Raw genomic sequence first — 20,444 nt, 5'->3', positions numbered from 1 at the left:
CATCTTGAAAGCGAATCACAGGAGCGGCTACCACCGCTCAAAAAGCGCTTCGGCCAAAACCTCCTAACTCCACTTGAGCTTGATGTTTTCAAATTGAACTTTTTGGAGATAGCTGGTTTAGACACTCTGTCCTCAAATATGCCAAAAATAAAAGGGCATTGAAACCTTAACCTTCAAAATAAAATGAGACGCAGGCAACGTAGCTCAATGTTTTCTTCCTAGCTACAGCATGCACACATCGAGGCTGCCTTGTTGTTTAATAATGCGTAATGTGTATTTTAGCTCACCGATACATCCAGAACAGCTTTCACAGCCTTGTCTTTCCTCTGAAGAAAGTCTTCATCCTAGAAGAAGAGGGTTTCATGAACTGTGTTCAAGGTAGTTCAGATTAGAAGTCCTGTTAGGTGGGTCAACCACATAGCACCGTCCTTGTCCAGTTTTGGACAATGACATCCAGCAATCTCAGTAATGCTGGATTTCAGAGGGAATTTAGGCGCCTTTGCCGCCGTTTAGGACAAATAGGATATCACAACATGTCATGCAAAACTTAAATGTAACTTGTAAACAGTACCTCTGGGAAGCTGTGTGTCTTCTGGAACTGCGATATGGAGTATGCTCTCACATAATCCCCCATCTCCTCTCTGGTTTCTATGGCCCTCATCACCAGCCACTGACAATAAACACAATATTAGAATATATTATATTAGAAGGTTAGAAGTTGTTTTCTTGAATTTCCCAATCAGCGAAATCCCTAATGGCATAATTTACACTCACATCGTGTAGGTGTAGTATACATTACACAGTGTGTAATCCCATGACTTAAAGTTGTACCATGTAACTTTTTTTATAAAACAAATCTTAAAATTGTCCTAACTGTTAAATCGCTAAAGTTTTAGAACACCCACTCCGTTATTTTCAGCTTCTGAAGCCTTCTCTTTATATGTTTTCTATGATCCTGGCCGTGGACCGGATTTCGCGCCAAAATGACGTAATCTGCATCATCTGTATACGTTGTGTATACGTTGCCCAATCACATCGCCGATCATGCACACATGGTACACTACCGGCCAATCACAGCGCATCTTGAAGTGGGGTCGCCATATTTGTAGTCGCCCGTGTGTCTCTTTACTCAAAAGGTAATCTCGCCTACCAGGCAGGGTGAAGTAGTCCGTTTCTCCGGAATGCCTGAACGCACAGGAACCAGGGACCCCTCTAAAGATAGCTCTCGGCATTGTGGAGGCAGACGCGGGGGTGTGAAGGTACGAAAAACGGGCGAAAGACGCGAACGCGACCGCGGTTTGCTATAGGGCTACTGACCACTAGTTGAGCATCTTACACAGTATAGCTTTAAAATACGTCAAATTTCATTATTTATAATCAAAATACAGACCTGAATGACTGGAAATATGTGGATAAAATCCAGTCCTTGGATCTGATGAGGCTCCAGACGATGAGGACACTTCATCTTTGGGAGAACCGAAACGATTTTCTCTGTGAGGGCTCTGCAATTACATTAAAATACGACCATAAGAAATCTAAACCCAGCATGCATTTCAATGGCACGATGAAAAGAAAGACTAGATACGTAAACCAACTCAGACACAAGGTGATAGCCTGCTTTATGTTCGAAACAAAATAAGGAAATCTCATGTTAACGTGACAAATTGCAAATTAGCCACTTTTCTTGACGCATATTCAGAACCAGTTCACCCAAGTGCCACAGCAGTACCACCTACATTTTTTGTCCAATGGTGGAGTTTTCCTGAAACAGCAGGTCCACGTCAACATCAAAGTTACATGTCGTGATACACCAGGTCATCCCGCCAACCACCTGTTGGCAAACACACAAATGCAAGCACGCCGAGTTACGGTAGGATTAGGGATGGGACGATACGCGATATTATCGTTTATCATGATAAAAAAAAAACACTCACGCTAATCGTATCGTGGAGAAATGGAGATTTAATTTATCGTGATATCGTCCTCCGTCTTGCACTGGGATCAATTCACCTTTTATTTGCCGAGCTGCATGTCCGGTACCACTTAAACCCTCTACAATTGGTAAAAAGGTACTTATAATATACGTACTTGATACAGTCTTTTTTCCCCCCACTCTATATCAAATGTCTTTACCAAAAAATAGCCAGTTGTGAGCTTGTAGATCTGCTATTTTTTGGCAAATGTTCCACCCCACCCAAGACAATGGATGTTGGGGATATTTTTGATTATCGCGATAATATCGTAAATCGCGATTTCTTTGGTCACAATAATCGTGATGTGAAATTTTCATATCGTCCCATCCCTAGGTAGGATTCAGGAATATTTCATTTAACAACTCTTGCATTGACTCACTGCAACATAGTCTCCCAAAGTGGCAGTTGGGATACGTGTATAGGGCTGTCACGATATGAAATTTTACATGACGATTAATTGTCACTCAAATAATTGTCGATTAACGATTTAAAGTTGTACCATGTAACTTTTTTTATAAAACAAATCTTAAAATTGTCCTAACTGTTAAATCGCTAAAGTTTTAGAACACCCACTCCGTTATTTTCAGCTTCTGAAGCCTTCTCTTTATATGTTTTCTATGATCCTGGCCGTGGACCGGATTTCGCGCCAAAATGACGTAATCTGCATCATCTGTATACGTTGTGTATACGTTGCCCAATCACATCGCCGATCATGCACACATGGTACACTACCGGCCAATCACAGCTTATCTGCTCTGGTCTCCAGGAAGCGCCTCCGCTTGGCTACAGTGTTTACCATGGTGAAGGATTTTAACCTCTTAATCCACAAATCCTGGCCAGAAAATTACGTTCTACCATGCGTTCTACCCCTCCACGGATTACTATCGGTCGCGGTGGTTTGCGGCGCCGCTCCGGTGGTCCGCGGCGGTGGTCCGCGACGACTCCGGCCGAAAAACGGCCAAAAAAAGCAATACCGCTACTGACCACTAGTTGAACTTACACAGTATAGCTTTAATTGTGTATTTGTCGTTGATAATTACATTTCTGTTTGGCTTTTAGGCTTTGAAGTTGCATATGGTAGATATGACACATAACCTAAATATACAAATACATTACTGACATATTTGACAACTTACAACTTAAAAAATAACATGATACTCATTTCCACTATTTCTGACATTTTTCAACATTCACGATTATGACGATTATGACAAAATAATTGCGATAATGTCAAATAATCACGATTAGACGATTATGTAATAATTGTGACAGCCCTATACGTGTATTCAACCAATAAGACGTTTACTGCTTACCTTGTCAAAGGGGGACAGTCCTTTGATTCGAGCCCTGAAGTATCCCGCTGCAAGCAGCAACTCCAGGATCTCCGCAAGCTTGACGCTCTGCTCTTCATCCTCCCGTGTCTCCACCTAGCGTTGATTGTAACAGAAGATTTAAGTTCCCACTAAAGGACAACTTTGTTTTTTTACAACAAGGGTTCATATTTTAGATAGTCATTAGAGAAAAGAAAAGATGAGTGTTAAAATGTTTTCATTTACTTCTTTCAATCGTTTTAGTGATTTTAACGATTTTGATTTGCATGCATGCCCCCGGTTGGGGGCATACATGCAAGTGCAGTGATGTCATTACGTGCGCATCCCGCATCAAAAACTCATTCAAGTCGCCCAGGGACTCATTCATGTCATGGTCCTGGGGTCCCGGGGATGCGCCTCCATTGGAGTCCATGTTAAAATAATTTACCGGGTCGCGGTAAAAGAAAAACATTTTAAAAATTCCACAGACACCACCATTGTTCATGGGTGAAAGCATCCTACTTTACCCTACGTTAACACAAATAAAATCCACGTAGAAAGTCTTAAACAGGCGATAGAAACATCAATGTTTTGATTCCACCGACGTCCGACGCCATTTTGCACGCCCGAATTCATTAGGGGCACATGTTTTAGTAGTTTTAGTAGTTCTAAGTTCAAACATTAGCCAAATTGTAAAATAAATATAAGAAATAGGCAAATATTTTCAAAATAGCCGATCTACAAGCTCACAGCGCTCGAAAACATTGTATTGAGGACTCATAAAACTTTTCTGGGACCCATTTGAATGACCACCTGTGGGTCCCGGGACCCATTACATTGAAAACCTAGTAACATCACTGCAAGTGGCTAAATATGTATTTTTAAACACAATAAGCCCATTCCCAAGATGCACCGCAATCTTTCATGGGCAGATGTGACTTATGGGGGCTGGTGTAAATAGTAACAAAGAAATTGCCGGCTTATTGTGTCTAAAAATACATATTTAGCCACTTGTACGCATGCCCCCACCCACTGAAATCAAAATACTAAAATCGCTGAAACAATAGAAAGCAGTAAATGAAAATATTTTAACACTCATCTTTTCTTTTCTTTAATTACAATCTAAAAAAAATAATAATAATCTAACACTGATTCCTTTAAAGAAATCAATGTACCTCTCTTGCCTACAAGACAAAGCAATTCCAACGCTTATGTTTGATTGGTGTACTTGCACACGTCAACAGCACAAAGTCAGTCAGGTTAGGTAGTGGACATTTTACAGAACAGAAATATGCTTTTCTAGCCATAGAATGTCTGTGATCTTACATATAACACTTTGTGTAATATTCCAAACACAAATTGGTTGATTGATTGAGGTATTTATTATATGTTTTGGATAGGAAAAGGTACAGTGTCATGACAGTACAACAGTTCACGGATACAAGGTCAACTAAAAGGAACCTCAGGTAAGACAAAGCTTATTTCCGTTGAGATCCTTTTCTTTAACTCATATAACACTGAATGACAGACGGATATAGAACACAGTGTAGGCCAACTATGCAGTAGATATCTTCAGCAAAAAGGAGGAAAGAAACAAGAGGAACAAAAAAAAACAGTGCAAACAAAGTATTACAGCCATAGATTGGTCATAATAGGGCCGGTCTATGGCTGTGTATTTTGAATATTACACTAATGCTTTTCATGGTTGACATGACACACATGACATGTCATGGGACAGTCAGAGGTGTGTTTACACTGGCTAATGCAGCCAGGGGCGTCACAATGGGGGGGAAAAGGGGACTGAGTTAATAGGGCCCAAGGTGGAGGGGCCTGGAATTATTTTACACTTTAGCTATTGAAATATAGCAGATCTACAAGCTCACAGTGCCGCGCTGCGAGATCTGCTATTTTTGGAAAAACTGTCTTGAATATATGTATTCTTAAGCAAACATTTCTAACTCAAATTTAGCTTCTGGGGGGGGGGGGGGGTCCCTGGAACTAAATATTTTGAGATGGGGGTCCGTGGCCAAATACATATTTTGGGGGGGTCCTTCACATGAAAAGGTTTGAGCACCACTGACATAGAAACAGGTTTTTCAACAACAACAAAAAAAAACCTTGAACAAATTTTCACGATTTTTCAAAAATGGCAGATCTACAAGCTCGCAGCGCGGGACTCGGTGCCGCGCTGTGAGCTTGTATATCTGCTATTATAATTTGTCTGATAGTTAAAGTACCCAGGGCCCAGAATTTGGTGCGACACCCCTGGACGCACCCCCAGCGCTGGGGCTGCACTGCAGCGCTGCATGGTACTTACAGTTATATATCAGTAACACCATGGTCATTATAAATAAATAGCCTACAAAGCGCAGTAGTTTTTACCTGGATGAGGTTGCCTTCCTGGTCATACTGAGCTCCGATCTTAGAGCCTGCTCTCACTCTCTGGAAGACAGACGTGGCGGCCATGTTGGAGACTGAGTCACGTGACCAGAGCATTGTGACCATGACCACGTGACTCACGCGCACGGCACGCACGCACACGCACAAACAAACACACACGCACACACGCGCGCGCGCGCGCACACACACACACACACACACACACACACACACACACACACACACACACAGAAAGGATTTAAAGACATCATTTTTTTCCTCTCCTCCTCTTCGTGACGTAGCAGGTGTCATGGCGGCTGACAGTTGGAGTTGGTTTTATGCTTTAGCTCTGGGTGTCTCTTTACTGAAATGTCTCTTCATGAACGCATATCACTCCACGGACTTCGAGGTCCACAGGTATTCTGTTAAAACCTTTTATTATTATTTATTATTTTTAATACCTATTGTTTTTTTCTGATGATATCTTCTGCATAGTACTGTGTTCTATCTGTCTGTCATTCAGTGTTGAGTTGTTGAGTCTCGGCTTTCATGAGCTTATCCTTTTAGTTGACCTTGTACCAGTGAACTGTACTGTCATGAAACTGTCAGGGAATATTATCAGAATAATGTCAGATCTGGGAATAAATTCCTGACATTTCTTCACCAATGAGTTTGTAAAGGTTTCTAGCAACAAAGTTGACAGGTGCTGAAAGTTTGGGTCCCACCCATTCACTTAACTGTGAAAAGTGATGACTCATCACTAAACCATAGTTTTGTGGGTCCGTTTTTACCCAGGGAATGTTTTTGATGTAAAACAAATGCTTGCAATGGATTCCGAATCATTAAAAACCCCTAGTAGTTTGACCCCTCACATACTACTTAAAGCAGATTTTTGGGGGTATTTTTTTTCCTGTATAGTATAGTGTATAGTAAGTGAATGGGACCCAAACTTTCAGCAGCTGTCAAAGTTCCCCTAGGGGTTTTGCAAATGGAATCATTGGAATGGATTTTCTGATTTGTTATACCCTGAAGTTTCCAAAAATATATAGTTTTCCTAATCCCCCGACTGTACCTTTTCCTAATCCCCCTGACTGTACCTTTTCTTATGCAAACTTCTAATAAATACTTCAATCAATCAATTACAGGAACTGGCTGGCGATCACTCACAGCCTCCCCGTATCCAGGTGGTACCATGAGAACCAATCAGAGTGGACGTTGGACTACCCTCCGCTGTTCGCGTGGTTCGAGTGCTCGCTGTCTCAGCTGGCTCGCCATGTGGACCCTGCGATGATCCTAGTGGACAACCTGCAGTACTGCAGCCCCGCCACCCTGCTGTTCCAGAGGCTGAGCGTCATCTGCACCGACTTCCTGTTCATCTACGCCGTGAGAGAGTGTTGCGTGTCCATCAAGGATCATCAGAGTGCGTCCAAGGATCTTCTGTCCAGGCCTGTCTTCATCCTGTCTGTCCTCCTGCTGTGGAACTGTGGACTCCTCGTACTGGACCACATTCATTTCCAGTACAACGGGATGTTGTTCGGTTTCCTGCTGTTGTCCCTAGCCAGACATTTACAGTCCCGTCACCTGGAGGGGGCGCTGTTCTTCACGGTGCTGTTGAACCTCAAACACATATACCTGTACATAAGCCCCGCCTATGGAATCTACCTGCTGCGGTGTTACTGTTTCACCTGCAACGCGGACGGCAGTGTTCGATGGAAGAGTTTCAGTCCTCTCCGTCTCGTTGCCTTGGCCACCATTGTCCTCTCTGTCACCGCCGTGTCCTTTGGTCCTTGGGTCGCCATGGGTCAGATGTCCCAGGTGTTCTCCAGACTCTTCCCCTTTAAGAGAGGCCTGTGCCACGCCTACTGGGCGCCCAACGTCTGGGCTCTGTACAACGTGATGGATAAAGCCCTGGTGACGCTGGGAGTACGTCTAGACCTCCTGGACCCCTCCGCTCTCCCTAAAGCCTCCATGACGGGAGGTTTGGTTCAGGAGTTCCATCACTCTGTCCTCCCGTCCATCTGTCCGTCCGTCACGCTGGTCGCCACGCTGCTGGTCATTCTGCCGGCCGTGTTGAGGACCTGGTTGAGGCCGGGTGCTGGTGGGCGGGGCCTGGTGCGTTGCGTGGTGATCTGTGCCTTGGCTTCCTTCCTGTTGGGCTGGCACGTCCACGAGAAGGCCATCCTCATCGCCATACTGCCCCTCAGTATCTTGGCAGTAGAAAGCAGGGAGGATGCCGGGATATTCCTGATGTTGTCGATGACAGGAAACTATTCTCTGTCTCCTCTGATTTATACTGCAGCAGAGCTGCCAATCAAAGTGCTTCTGATGTTGATGTACTCTGTGTACTCCATTACTGCTCTGAGTAATCTGTACAGGAGCCAGGGCCCGTTGCTCCGCCCCCTGGAGTATGCCTACCTGCTGGGTCTGGTTGCCGTGGAGATCCTGCGTGAGGTTGTTTACCCCCTGTCGCCATGGCAGCAGACGCTGCCGTTTGCTCCCCTGCTGGTGACGTCCGTGTACTGCAGTCTGGGAGTCACGTACAGCTTCATAAGACTTTACCTGCGTCTACTGTGACAAACAGAGACCCCTGCTGGTGACACGGTGCACTGCAGCCAGCGTGGTGCTAACTCGTTCCATTCACTATTTTCAACACAAATGTTGGATATTGTGTGTTTTTTTATCAATAGCTGCGGCTGTTGATAAAAGTCATCTGAGACCTTGCGCTGGAAGAGAAAGCCTTCAGTACTGTGAAAATAGACACGAGACAGAAGCATAAACATTTGTTACTTTTTGTATGTCTTCTAAATCCAAACTGTTTTCTGAAAAACTCATGTTTCTATATCAGTGGTTCCAACTGTTACCAAACTGGGGGTCCCCACATAATTACAGGTGGTCCCCACATGATTAGCTTAAAGGAGTAGTTCACCCAAACAACAAGTTATTGTCTATAAATTAACCCTAATTAAAGAACTACTTAATTAACCCCAACCCCATGAAGGTGTTAATTCATGGAGACTAGATTAGACTGGACTGAACCATTAGATTAGACTGGACTGAACCATTTAGACTGGACTGAACCATTATATTAGAGTCAATTAGACTGGACTGAACCATTAGATTAGACTGGACTGAGCCATTATATTAGACTGGACTGAACCATTAGATTAGACTAGACTGAACCATTAGATTAGACTGGACTGAACCATTTAGACTGGACTGAACCATTATATTAGACTGGACTGAACCATTCCAGTTCTGTACTGTTATTGTACTATGAATGTATTTGGTGATAAAAGGAACTTTTTTTGAATGATGCCTCAGTGCTCCAATACTTTACTGTGTGTGTCTGTCTGTCTGTCTATCAGGGTGATGTTCACAATTACAACACCAGAGGCAGCTCCACAAATCACGTCCAAAGAAGGGTTAAATTCATTCTCCTGCTATGCTGCTAAAATGTGGAACGACCTACCGAAGGCATTAAAGGAGTTTAAATCCCTACCTTCCTTTAAAACCGCCCTGAAAAGCAACTTACAGGTGGCTGCTACTCAAAACTGGTAAAAAAAAAGTCAAAGCCAATCCTTACCAACCCCTGACCTTTCTACTGTAAATATCTTTTTTTTTACGACTGTCTTATGATTTCTTTTTTCTTCTTTGTTTTGCATAGTACTGTGTTTTATTTGTCTGTCATTTAATGTTGTATGAGTTAAAAAAAAAAGGACCCCAATTGAAACAAGACCAAAAGCTTTCTTGTTGTGTTTATCCCTTTAGTTGACTATGTACCAATTCAATTCAAAGGAGCTTTATTGGCATGAGAAAACATACGTTTACATTGAATGAATGAATGAATTAATAGATTTTATTGTCTTAGAATTTACAAGGTTAAAACATTCAAAACAAAACAAATTAAAAATAAAGAAAAAAAAAACACTTGGACCAAAAAGGTGTAGGCTGAAGCCTTAGCTTATGCCTACCCTTTTTTTCATATATTCTACTTAAATCAAAAACTTTATCTGAACTGTACTGTCATGAAACTGAACCTTTTCCTATGCAAACTGCTAATAAAGTCTTCAATCCATCATTCAACTCCACATTTAATGCGTGTAAAATAAATGCAGGAAAGCGACCACAACACATGCCAGGCAAGAGCATGCTATAACCCGTTATGTCCACTGGAGGGCGATGTAAGCACACAGAAAACCAACCTGAACCTACACCATAAGTGTAGGTTTGCGACAGTCCTTCTTTGGCGACATTTCAAGCCTCTTTCGGGCAAGCGTTTTACGACACCAAAACCCACGTGTGTTTAGTTCGGTGTTTGCTGTTGTCAACATGGCCAAGATTACTAAGAAGAAAGTAAAAAAGAATAAGAAAAACATCGCAAAAACTCCAGAAGTGAAAAAGAAGGCTACAGCAGTAGCAACACCCGATGTGGATTACGATGACGACGAGGATGAGGCGGTGGAGGAAAACATCCACAGTGAGGACGAGGAGGACGGCAGCGATAATGAGAGAAAACACCAAAAGCTGCTGGAGGCGATCAGCTCTCTGGGAGGTGAGCAGTACTAGTGGTGTACTGCAGTGTAAAGCTGTGGTTCTCAACCTTTTCAGGCCGAGACCCCCAAAATAATCATAGTTGAACTGGGGACCCCCCCGCCCCCACCCTGATGAGCACTAAGAGTTGAGGCATTACATTTTGTATATAATGATAATGGTTCTATTGTGAAAATATAAGATCTACATGCTCACAACGCCTCGCAACAAGCTTGTAGATCAGCTCTAATATTGCCTCTAATATTTGACAATTTGGCCAATGCTTAATTTGTCATTTTAGAGGTGTTAAAAATTCCTTAAATTGTCACGTTAGAAATGTGCAGCCTCTATACACTTAAACTTTATGTTGGTTTGTTTATTTTTGGGTGAGAAAACAATGTTACACATTATTAGGTTAGTCATCTGGGGACCCCCCCCCCCCTCTCTCTCTCGACAGTGTACAAATGGAACCAAATGAACCGGTCAGAGTTACAGACTTGTGTGGGTCTTAAATACTCAAGTACTGTACCTGAGTACAAGTTTGAGGTATTTGTACCTACCAGAGTATTTCCAGGTTTCAGTACTTTTACTTCTACTCCACTACATCTCAAGAAAGAGGCAAATATCTTACTTTTACTCCACTACAATTATTTGAAAACTTTAGTTACTTATACATTAACCGATCTACAAGCTCACGTCGCGACGCATTGCATTGTGAGCTTGTAGATCTGTATTTTTTACATTTGAAAACTTGAAATCTGGGACATCCTGCACAAGGAGTACTTTTACTTTTGGTACTTAACGTAGGCCTACATTTTGGTGCCGATACTTTTGTACTTTTACTCAAGTACATTTTGAATTCCAGACTTTTACTTGTAAGGGTGCCCACACACCAAAATACCTAGAGTGGAATCCGCCAATGCATTTCAATGAGAATGGAGCGTATTTTGCCAGTAGAGGATTTCTGCAAAATACGCTCCATTCTCATTGAAATGCATTGGCGGATTCCACTCTAGGTATTTTGGTGTGAGGGCACCCTAAGGGTGCACACACACCAAAATACCTATGAGAGTCAAATCCGCATTCCGCGGCGCCATTGCATTTCAATGAGAAGGGGGCGGTTTCATGCCAGTAGAGGATTTCTGAAAAAAAAAAAAAAAACGCTCCATTCTCATTGAAATGCATTGGCGGAATGCAGATTGCACTCTCATAGATATTTTGGTGTGTGTGCAGCACCCTAACAGAGCATTTCTACATTGCAGTATCGATACTTTTAGTTGAGTAAACAATCAGAATACTTTTCCACCACTGAAGGTAAGAAGAACAGGAAGAAGGCGGCGGAGAGATCCGAGGCCACGGTCCAGATGTCTGAGTTCACGGTCAACGCGGAAGGCGAGGGAGGCAAAATCAACCTGTCCGACCTCATCGGCACCATGGAGAAAACCCCCGCCGTCTCCATCAAGACCAAGAAGCAGCTGAAGCACCTGCGCTCCTCCAGCAGCACCATCGACAGCCCGCTCAGCAAGCAGGAGACGGAGAGGATCCAGAGAGACCTGGCCTTCCAGAAAGCCGCCGCGGACGTGTCCCGCTGGCAGAGCGTGGTGCGACAGAACGAGAAGGCGGAGCAGCTGGTGTTCCCGCTGAACAAGGAGCATCCAGGCCCCAAGGTAGGGATCATGGGACGATAAGTGATATTATGCTTTATCGTGATAAAAAAAAACACTCGCAATAATCGTATTGTGGAGATTTAATATATCGTCATATCGTCCTCCGTCATGCACTGGGATCAATTCACCGGGGACTGCCCACAAGCCCTACATCTCATTAGTCCTAATTTGGTTAGGGTTAGGTTTTAGGGTTAGGTTTAGGCATAGTTTTACTGAGGTTAGGGGTTGGGTTAGGTTTAGGCATAGTTTTACTGAGGTTAGGGTTTAGGTTTACGCAAAGGCATAGTATTTTCATCAGGTTAACATTCACCAGATTCGGACTGATGGGTTGTAGGAACAATGAAATGTCGGACCAATGCCATGGCACCCAATTCACCTTTTATTTGCCGAGCTCTATATCTGGTACCACTTAAACCCTCTATAATTGTTAAAAGGCACTTATAATATATGTACTTGATGCAGTCTTTTTTCACTCTCTTTCAAATATCTTTGCCAAAAATCCAAAATGCCAAAAAATAAGTCGATTTTCTGGCAAATGTTCCGCCCCAGGATAATGGATTTTGATTATCGCGATAATATCGTAAATCGTGATTTCTTAATAATCGTGATATGAAATTTTCATATCGTCCCATCCCTACCCCAAGGTCATGGAGCAGGTGGTGTCCGGCTGGGAGGCTAAAACCCCACTGGAGCAGGAGATCTTCAAGCTCCTGTCTGCCCACAAGCAGCCGGTCCACAACCCCGTCCTGACCCCCCTGGAGGAAGCCTCCCTGAAGGCCATGAGTCTGGAGGAGGCCAAGATCCGCCGTGCGGAGCTCCAGAAGGCCAGGGCGCTGCAGTCGTACTACGAGGCCAAAACCAAGAGGGAGAGGAGGATCAAGAGCAAAGTGTACCACAGGGTGCAGAACAAGTCGAAGCGCAAGGAGCTTGTGAAGCAGTTCGACGAGATGGTGAAGACGGACCCCGCCGCCGCCCTGGAGGAACTCAAGAAGCTGGAGCTCACCAGGATGAAAGAGAGAATGTCTCTGAAGCACCAGAACAGCGGCAAGTGGGCCAAATCCAAAGCCATCATGGCGAAATACGACGAGGGGGCCCGCAAGGCCATGCAGCAGCAGCTGGAGGTCAACAAGGAGCTGACAGAGAAGCTAGTAAGCTCGCTCAATGACAAGGAAGAGGAAGATGAAGAGGGGGATCCGGAGCTGCTGCCCGACTTCGTGAACGACCAAGAGCCGGTGTTGTTGGACCCCACAAACCCATGGATGAGAGGCAAGCTCTCCAAAGAGCCTGCCGAAGAGGAGGAGAAGGAAGGTGACAGCGTGGAGCCTGCTGCAATGGCAAATCCAGCGGAAGAAGAGGAGGAAAATGAACCAGAAGTCGAGGAAACCGAGGAGGAAGTGCTCCTCCGAGAGTTCGACGCCAAGCGTAAACGGCGGCAGGCTGAAGAGTCGGACACCGTAGCAGTAATACACGCAGAGGAGGACGGTGCAGAGGTTGTAACCGTATCTGACGAAGAGGAAGAGGAAGAGGAACTCTCCGAGTTCACCAGCCTCTACAAGGGGATAGTGGACAGCCGACCAGAGGAGAACGAGATTGCCGCCGAACCCGGACCGGAAGGGGCTCCGGCTCAGCTGGAGGAGGGCCTGGTGAGAGTTAAGACCCTGGAGGATGTGGAGCTGCTCGCCGGGGAGGAATCGACCACCGACCAGATGCTGGTGGACAACCAGGAGGTTCCAGCGACAGAAAACCCCCAGTCTATTCCGCAGGACGTGAAGGGCAAAAAGAGGAAAAAGAATCGAGGGCTGGAGCTGACAGAAGTCCTTACCAAGGACACTAAAGTCATCCGAGTCCCCATGGCTCCCACGGCGATCGCGAACACAGAGGAGGACAAGGAGGAGGACCAGAGGGACATCATCCGACAGGCGTTCGCGGGAGACGACGTCATCTCGGACTTCCTGAAGGACAAGAGGAACCAGGAAGCTGCAAGCAGGCCTAAGGCGGTGGACCTGACGTTGCCCGGCTGGGGGGAGTGGGGGGGTGTCGGCATCGTACCCTGCCGCCGCAAACGCAAGAGGTTCACGGCGAAGGCGGCCCCGGCCCCCCTGCGGAAAGACAGCCGCCTCCCCAGTGTCATCATCTCGGAGAAGAGGGACAGCACCATCAGCCTCTACCAGGTGAGCTCACTGCCGTTCCCCTTCGAGACCCCTGCTCAGTTTGAGAGCACCATCCGCTCTCCTGTAGGAAGAACCTGGAACACTGAGCAAACTGTGAAAAAGATCACTAAGCCTAAAGTAGTGACCCAGATGGGCGCCATCATTGATCCCATTACCAGAGAGGACTTGGTAAAGGCTGAAAAGAAGGCAGCCGAGGCCAGACAGAAAAAGTAGCCTGTTATTTGTGTGGACAACATGGTGTGCATATTATGTCATTCTCTGCAAAAAAAGAAAAATGAAAACAGCAGATCTGCAAGCTCACAATGCATCACAAGTGGAGGGATTGTGAGCTTGTAGATCGGCTATTTTGGCCGCACGATATGTCGCACAACAAAGTATAAAATAGAGCGCATGTGGTTAAAATCTCACGGCACTAAATGTTCACAGTTGAAAAGTAAATGACATGGGTGTTCAATGATCATTATTGGGGGGAAAAAAAGAATCAGATGTTATTTTTTGCTTTTTTACTTTTTTTTCTGAACACGTTGCACCAGCAGAGAACACAAGTAAGGTGATCAGTGATCAGAAAAATACAATATCACAATATTTTTCCAAGCTGTTTCACGATACACAATGTCATCACGATTGTTTTTCATGTTGGTTTTTATGGTGATTAAGTCAATTAACCGTACTACAACCTACAAGGTAACAAAAACTAAAATAAAAAGGAGTAACAGACCAATGGTCCTCAAAGTGGGGTCCAGGGTTAGGGTTAGCCTTTTGGGAGGTCTTAATTGACCCTTACAAGTATGTAACTCTGACAGTATACAAATGAAACCAAATGGACCCTTATGGGTCCATTTGGTTTCATTTGTAAACTGTCAGAGTTAAGGGGAGACCATGCCATTGTAAAGTTTGAGAACTATATTGATTTAGACCAAAATGCAGGTTTAAATGAATCTGCAATGAATCTCTGTATTAACAATTCAACAGGATTTCTTTTACAAGGCTCTCCCTCTCACGCCACATACGATATCTCTGAAAGGGCATATCGTGGAGACATTGTGTCGTCTCAACGATATTTATCGCCGACGCCATATCGCCCACCTCTACCACATACATACAGTACATACTGTATAGACAGCCCTACTTGCGCGCTCTGCTGAGTGCAGTCTAGTTGTTCATTTGTCTCGTCTAATAATAACCTGTTATTTGTGTGGACTCATATTTAACCACTTTGAACATGGTGTCCCTATTATGTCATTTCTCATGAGTGTAGGAGCTGTGAGCTTGTAGATCAGCTGTTTTGGCTATGTGACGGGTCCCACAACCAAGTGTAAAATAGAGCGTAATTGGTTAAAATCTCACAGCACAATGTTCACAGTTGATGTAAATTACATGGGTGGTCATTATTGGAACGAATGTATCAGATGTTTTTTTTTATTTTATTTTCTTGAACATGTTTGTCCCGCCAATTTAACTCTACTCTGCTACAAAACCTTTTTTTTTTTTTTTTTAGACAAACGAAAATAAAAGCCCGGGTACCAAGGTTACTAAACATGTAGCATTATTCCTAGGTCAGTCTGTGTGCAATTCTGAACAGAATTATTGTGCAAATAATTCAGACATTTTTGAAAGGACACATCCTTACCTTTTGCTGGACCTTTTCGATAATTTCTTGTCATTAATAGAGACTAAATATGTGACATCACATCAGTCAATTCCTTTGTTTAATAAATTTCACCCCTGCTGTTGAAGATTGTGGTTGTGAAATTCTGTATTTTGCATACAACAGTTTGCTTATCAGCCATTAACAGCCCTTATGTGGTTTAGCTCTATAGGTGGAGCGTATGGAATATAGTGCTCTTAATGAACATTGTGAGATGCAGGTGTTTGCTTAATGCATTGTGTTTGTCACAAATAATACACATTGCATATCAATGAAATATTAATTCCTTTGGAAGATTCAAATGATTCTTATACATTCTTTAACCCATTTAGGCCTAGAATTATTGACTGCTTTAACCAGTGAAAAATAGCAGATATTCAAGCTCACAGCGTGGCACCGAGTGCCGCGCTGCGAGCTTGTAGATCTGCTATTTTTGAAAAAAGTCGTGAAAATGTGTGCAAATCTTTGAATATATGTATTTTCAAAGCGGAACGTTTGTAACTCAAATTTTGCTTCTGGGGGGGTCCCTGGAACTAAATATGTTGAATGGGGGTCCGTGGCCAAATAAATATCATTTTGCGGGTCCTTCACATGAAAAGGTTTGAGCACCACTGACATAGTAGTCTCTCAAGAACAGACTAACTGAGCTCCAGTTGAAGTGAAAAGGACCTTTTCTTTGACGATGGCTGGCCAGATTGCTGACATAGAAACATAGGTTTTCTCCAAAAATCTTAGAAGGATTCAAAAGACACTTATAGAATCGGGTCAAAATTCTAATTTTCACGATTTTTCAAAAATAGCAGATCTACAAGCTCGCAGCGCGGCACTCGGTGCCGCGCTGTGAGCTTGTATATCTGCTATTTTTTTATATTTAAAGCATAAAATATTGCGTCATAACGTGTTCAGGCCTAAATGGGTTAAACCATGCAAATTCCTTGTTTGGTTGTAAATCAGTAGTTTTACGTTTATGTTATTGGGGATCAGTGGAACAAAAGCAGTACTAATGGAAAAAAGGTGAGAAATAAAACTGTTGCAATTGAGATTTGATTGAAAACAGGTTAATGTAACAGTGATAACTAAAAGGAAATTAATAAAATGATAAGCATGATAAGCAAAAGCTGATCATCCTGGTGTATTCAGTCTATTCACTGTGTACATGGAGGATATTGTGCCAACCAGATCGCTTTAAATTCTGTATATTGAAACGGACCGCTGATCAGCAGGTACTACAGTTGTCAGACATGGCACGGGTCACAGCCCATTCCCTCCCAGTGAATATATATACACTCATGCTATACTGACTTGAAAAAGACACAGTCCCACTTGTGAGACCTATATACGGTGGGGGCAATGGCACCATTTCAGAAGTTAGTTTGTGCTTGAATTCCTTCCCACTTTTTCTTTCAGGCAAGTGTTGATTTTCAATACATTTGTAAGGGCTATGCGGCAACGTCTAAAAGAAAAACCATTACAGTTGGGTTAAACCTTCACACATGGGTGAGAGTGCATGCTTTGGCACCTGACGTCTCTGTATTTCATGTGATAGACACTCTATTAAAGGGTTGGATCCCATAATGGACTATGCATCAGTGCAGGTAATGGTTGTCAGGTCGAGTGCCCAAGAGGCAGTGGAGAATTCCATTAGAAACCCTATAGATACTAAATCACTCATTCTCCCTCTCTCTTGCTCTCTTCCTTCTATCGAAGTAGCTCTTTCGGGCAATTACTACAGCTTCATACACCTTTCAACAATGAAAAGAGACCTAGTCCTTGGGCTTATCCCCTGCTCGTTGGACTGCGACGGCCATAGACAGTGATTCTCACTCAAATATATGAAGGCCAATCTCTCTCAAAATATATGAAGGCCGGTTCGGTGGTAAATCAGCACCGGTGGGTATAAATGGACAACAGCTCCCCCAATGATGGAACGTGTTTTTCTCCATAACGCCCATTTGCGAGATCCGGTCAAATATTTGTTCTGGGATGAAGGAACATTTACGCCTATCTTATAGGCTGCCTGGAGCTGAGAGGGGGATACCTTGCTTGGGTTATAAAAAGATATTGAATATAACTTACTACTGACTTATTCTGTGTTCCCTGGTAGGCCATCATGCTGTTGTGTATAATTCACTGTGAATTACGTCTTGGTGAACATTATATGCTGACCGTCAGAAAACTGCCAGGCAGGAATCTTTTAAGCCAGTGGTTCTCAACCTGTGGGTTCGGGACCCCCTTGGGGGTCCCCAGATTATTTTGGGGGCGTCCCCAGATGATAAACTTAATGTGCAACATTGTTTTCTCGCTCAACAGTAAACAAACCAGCATAAAGTGTACATGTGTGGGGGTATCTGCACATTTCTAAAGTGACAATTTAAGGACTTTTTAATACTTAAAAATAATATGACAAATTAAACATTGGTCAAATTGTCAAATATTAGAGGCCGACATTGTGAAAATAGCCGGACTACATGCTCACAACGCCTCTGCTATTTTCACAATAGAACCATGTTATACAACTCTTAGTGCTCGTAGGGTGGGGGTGGGTGGGGGTCCCCAGTTAAAATATGATTATTTTGGGGTCGCGGCTTGAAAAGGTTGAGAACCACTGTTTTAAGCCACTAGAACATTAGGCCAGTCGTGCTGTAAAACACAGTATGAACAATGCATCATTGCAACAAATGGTTTCATTTCACCTCGGAGAAATATCTTTTTTAAGTGTCCCTGTATTGTTTTCCATTGTTGTGCTCCGCCACATTCCAATTGTCTTGGTGGCCTATATATGAAACAATCAGAGAGAGAGAGAGAGCGAGAGACTATTCCGCCCCGCTGTAATGCAAGGCCTGACTCCGTTCCTATCCTGACAGGTGTAAGATTAACTTAGTTAGGTGCTAACCCGCTCATGCGCGCCAAATTAAATTAATGGAACAAATTCCCCTCCTAATTAAGATGAAAATACGTGTCAGTTGTAACCTTGCTGAGCACTAATTATGTACAAATGATTTATCATCTGTTTCGTCCTGAATAGCAATGGGCTCACCTCTTCGATAGCCCTGGCTGGCTGTTAAGAGATGGCCGCTGATTAACACTGACAGGTTGTGCTGCGGAGAAGCTGCACGCCGAGCCAGCCAGCCAATGAGAGGTGGTCCTGAGGAGAGTCTCCCCTCCCTTCCATTAACCTACATTGAGTGTGCAGCTGAGCATCGCTGTGTGCCTCGGCTCTCCTTCTTGTTTCACTCCGCGGAATGAAAATAAAGTACATTCACCGGGGTGACTGATATTGGCTGATGGAGCCAGGGGCTGAGAGTAGTGAGGATTGAATGAAGGATGAATCTCACTTGATGTGTCTTGTATTGAGAGACGATTGGTGTCTGTGCGATACGACTAACACAGGGAGATGAACCGTCTTCAGGAACTCTTCGCTTATAGCCTCTCCACCTCGAATAACAAATTGAATAGAGTAGAAGACAATCAAGCTCATACATCAACATTTTACACCCAGTACCAGATAATCACTTGAAAGCAGGCAATATCCTCCCTGGCAAAAGACAGGCCTGTGCTGTCGTGAGGCCAGCAGGTGGCGCAAAAGGTTAAGCCTGGCAGGACCCACCAATCCCACCATAGAAATTCCAGTGGGCTAAAATATCAAACTAAACAGGGCTTTATTGTACAATTATAGCTTAAGTGGTGTATTCCATCTTATTTTCTTCTGCCTTGAAAGAACAGGTATATTTTTGGCACAGGCTCTGATTAGCATTAGAATCACCATCCCTTGTGTGGGTAAGGATACACTGGCCAATCTGTAATCATTGTTCCGCAGACTTGCTCACAGGGGATATAGCCTGCTTTGTCATTATCATTCAATATGCCACACACATGCTGGTATTGCTGCCTTGGTTGTTGGCAACCACTGGCAATTTGCATTTTTCCCCACAGTCCCAAGAATCCTCACAGACAATGATGAACTGGTCGACTCGCACCGCCATAAATGACTATGCCCTCTGTTTTGCAATGCTTGGGGATGAGATGTATTCTTCTCCCTCATTGGTGTTGAATAAAGCAAAAATGGCTCTGTCTCCTGCTCTGTCTCATGCTTAATTTCAGATATAAAATGCAGGCTTCATTCTCTAGTTGTGTTCGTTCCTCTGCAATCGGGTGTGTAGTGCTGGTGCACTCCTTAAAAATGTCATGTTTAAAGCTGTCTAATCAGGTCATTAGAGAGAATTTGACTTTCTGTTATGACTCTGGGTCATTAAGCCAAGCACCGCTGCCATCATTTGGCTGTCTGCTGTTTCGTTGTTGAGGTAAATGTCAGTATACAGTATGTCTACAGAGGGGTTGCTACTGTACAACATGCTCAAATTTGGTTATCTTTCTACTGGCCATTCCCCTGGCCCTGTTACTGGTTATGGCAAATGTACAGATAGATGTTAATGCACATGCATAGCATGTCGAGCACAGAAAGGAGACATAAAGGGAATGTCGAATAATCATTGTCAGAGGGCTTTTATTATGTGACTGCATGACCTGTGTTGGTATATACGTATGTTAAAGGTCTAACATGCACATGGCAAAAATCCTCTTTGAAGTTATCAATGAAATTATGTTTGCATATTTCTTCTCAGTCACTTCTAGAATATTCATGCTTTATTATTTTTTTTGCACATGCCAATCATACTTTGAACATGAACCTTTGCTAAAGAAAGAATGCATAACTCATGCATTTTCATGTATCATCTTTGCCTTTTTAAAATGTATACATTTTTGTC

General features: G+C 43.6%; 3 protein-coding genes across 3 annotated transcripts in view; 2 read left to right on the top strand and 1 right to left on the bottom strand.

The window, feature by feature from the left end:
- Positions 1–5,766, bottom strand: part of ccdc93 (CCC complex scaffolding subunit CCDC93) — a 32,792-nt gene extending 27,026 nt beyond the window's left edge. The window contains exons 1-6 of the mRNA XM_080753017.1: positions 5,666–5,766; positions 3,287–3,400; positions 1,737–1,831; positions 1,391–1,502; positions 572–670; positions 288–344 (exon numbers count right to left, since the gene is read on the bottom strand). Coding sequence (XP_080609143.1) covers positions 288–344; positions 572–670; positions 1,391–1,502; positions 1,737–1,831; positions 3,287–3,400; positions 5,666–5,749 — 561 coding nt within the window. The 5' untranslated portion in view covers positions 5,750–5,766. The remainder of the gene's footprint in view (positions 1–287; positions 345–571; positions 671–1,390; positions 1,503–1,736; positions 1,832–3,286; positions 3,401–5,665) is intronic.
- A 202-nt stretch (positions 5,767–5,968) lies between these two features.
- On the top strand, positions 5,969–8,826 carry LOC308308342 (dolichyl pyrophosphate Glc1Man9GlcNAc2 alpha-1,3-glucosyltransferase-like). The gene is made up of 2 exons (XM_080753759.1): positions 5,969–6,079; positions 6,808–8,826. The coding sequence occupies exons 1-2, from the start codon at positions 5,973–5,975 to the stop codon at positions 8,234–8,236; spliced, it is 1,536 nt and encodes a 511-aa protein (XP_080609885.1). The 5' UTR covers positions 5,969–5,972; the 3' UTR covers positions 8,237–8,826.
- Positions 8,827–9,991: 1,165 nt separating this feature from the next.
- On the top strand, positions 9,992–14,739 carry LOC308307599 (U3 small nucleolar RNA-associated protein 14 homolog A; the record flags this gene model as incomplete). Its single annotated transcript, XM_080752867.1, has 3 exons — positions 9,992–10,214; positions 11,507–11,859; positions 12,504–14,739. 3 exons carry the CDS (start codon positions 9,992–9,994, stop codon positions 14,241–14,243), a joined length of 2,316 nt encoding a protein of 771 aa, XP_080608993.1. The 3' UTR covers positions 14,244–14,739.
- Positions 14,740–20,444: the final 5,705 nt, after the last annotated feature.

This window comes from Nannobrachium achirus (genome assembly GCF_963921795.1).
Source record: "Nannobrachium achirus genome assembly, chromosome: 22".
NCBI classification, from domain to species: Eukaryota; Metazoa; Chordata; class Actinopteri; order Myctophiformes; family Myctophidae; genus Nannobrachium; species Nannobrachium achirus.
This window is presented reverse-complemented; position numbering and strand designations above follow the sequence as displayed.

Coding starts and splice junctions, on each gene's coding strand:
- LOC308308342 (XM_080753759.1), top strand. CDS start 5,973: ATGGCGGCTGACAGTTGGAGTTGGTTTTATGCTTTAGCTCTGGGTGTC. Junction 6,080..6,807: donor ACGGACTTCGAGGTCCACAG/GTATTCTGTTAA, acceptor AATCAATTACAG/GAACTGGCTGGCGATCACTC.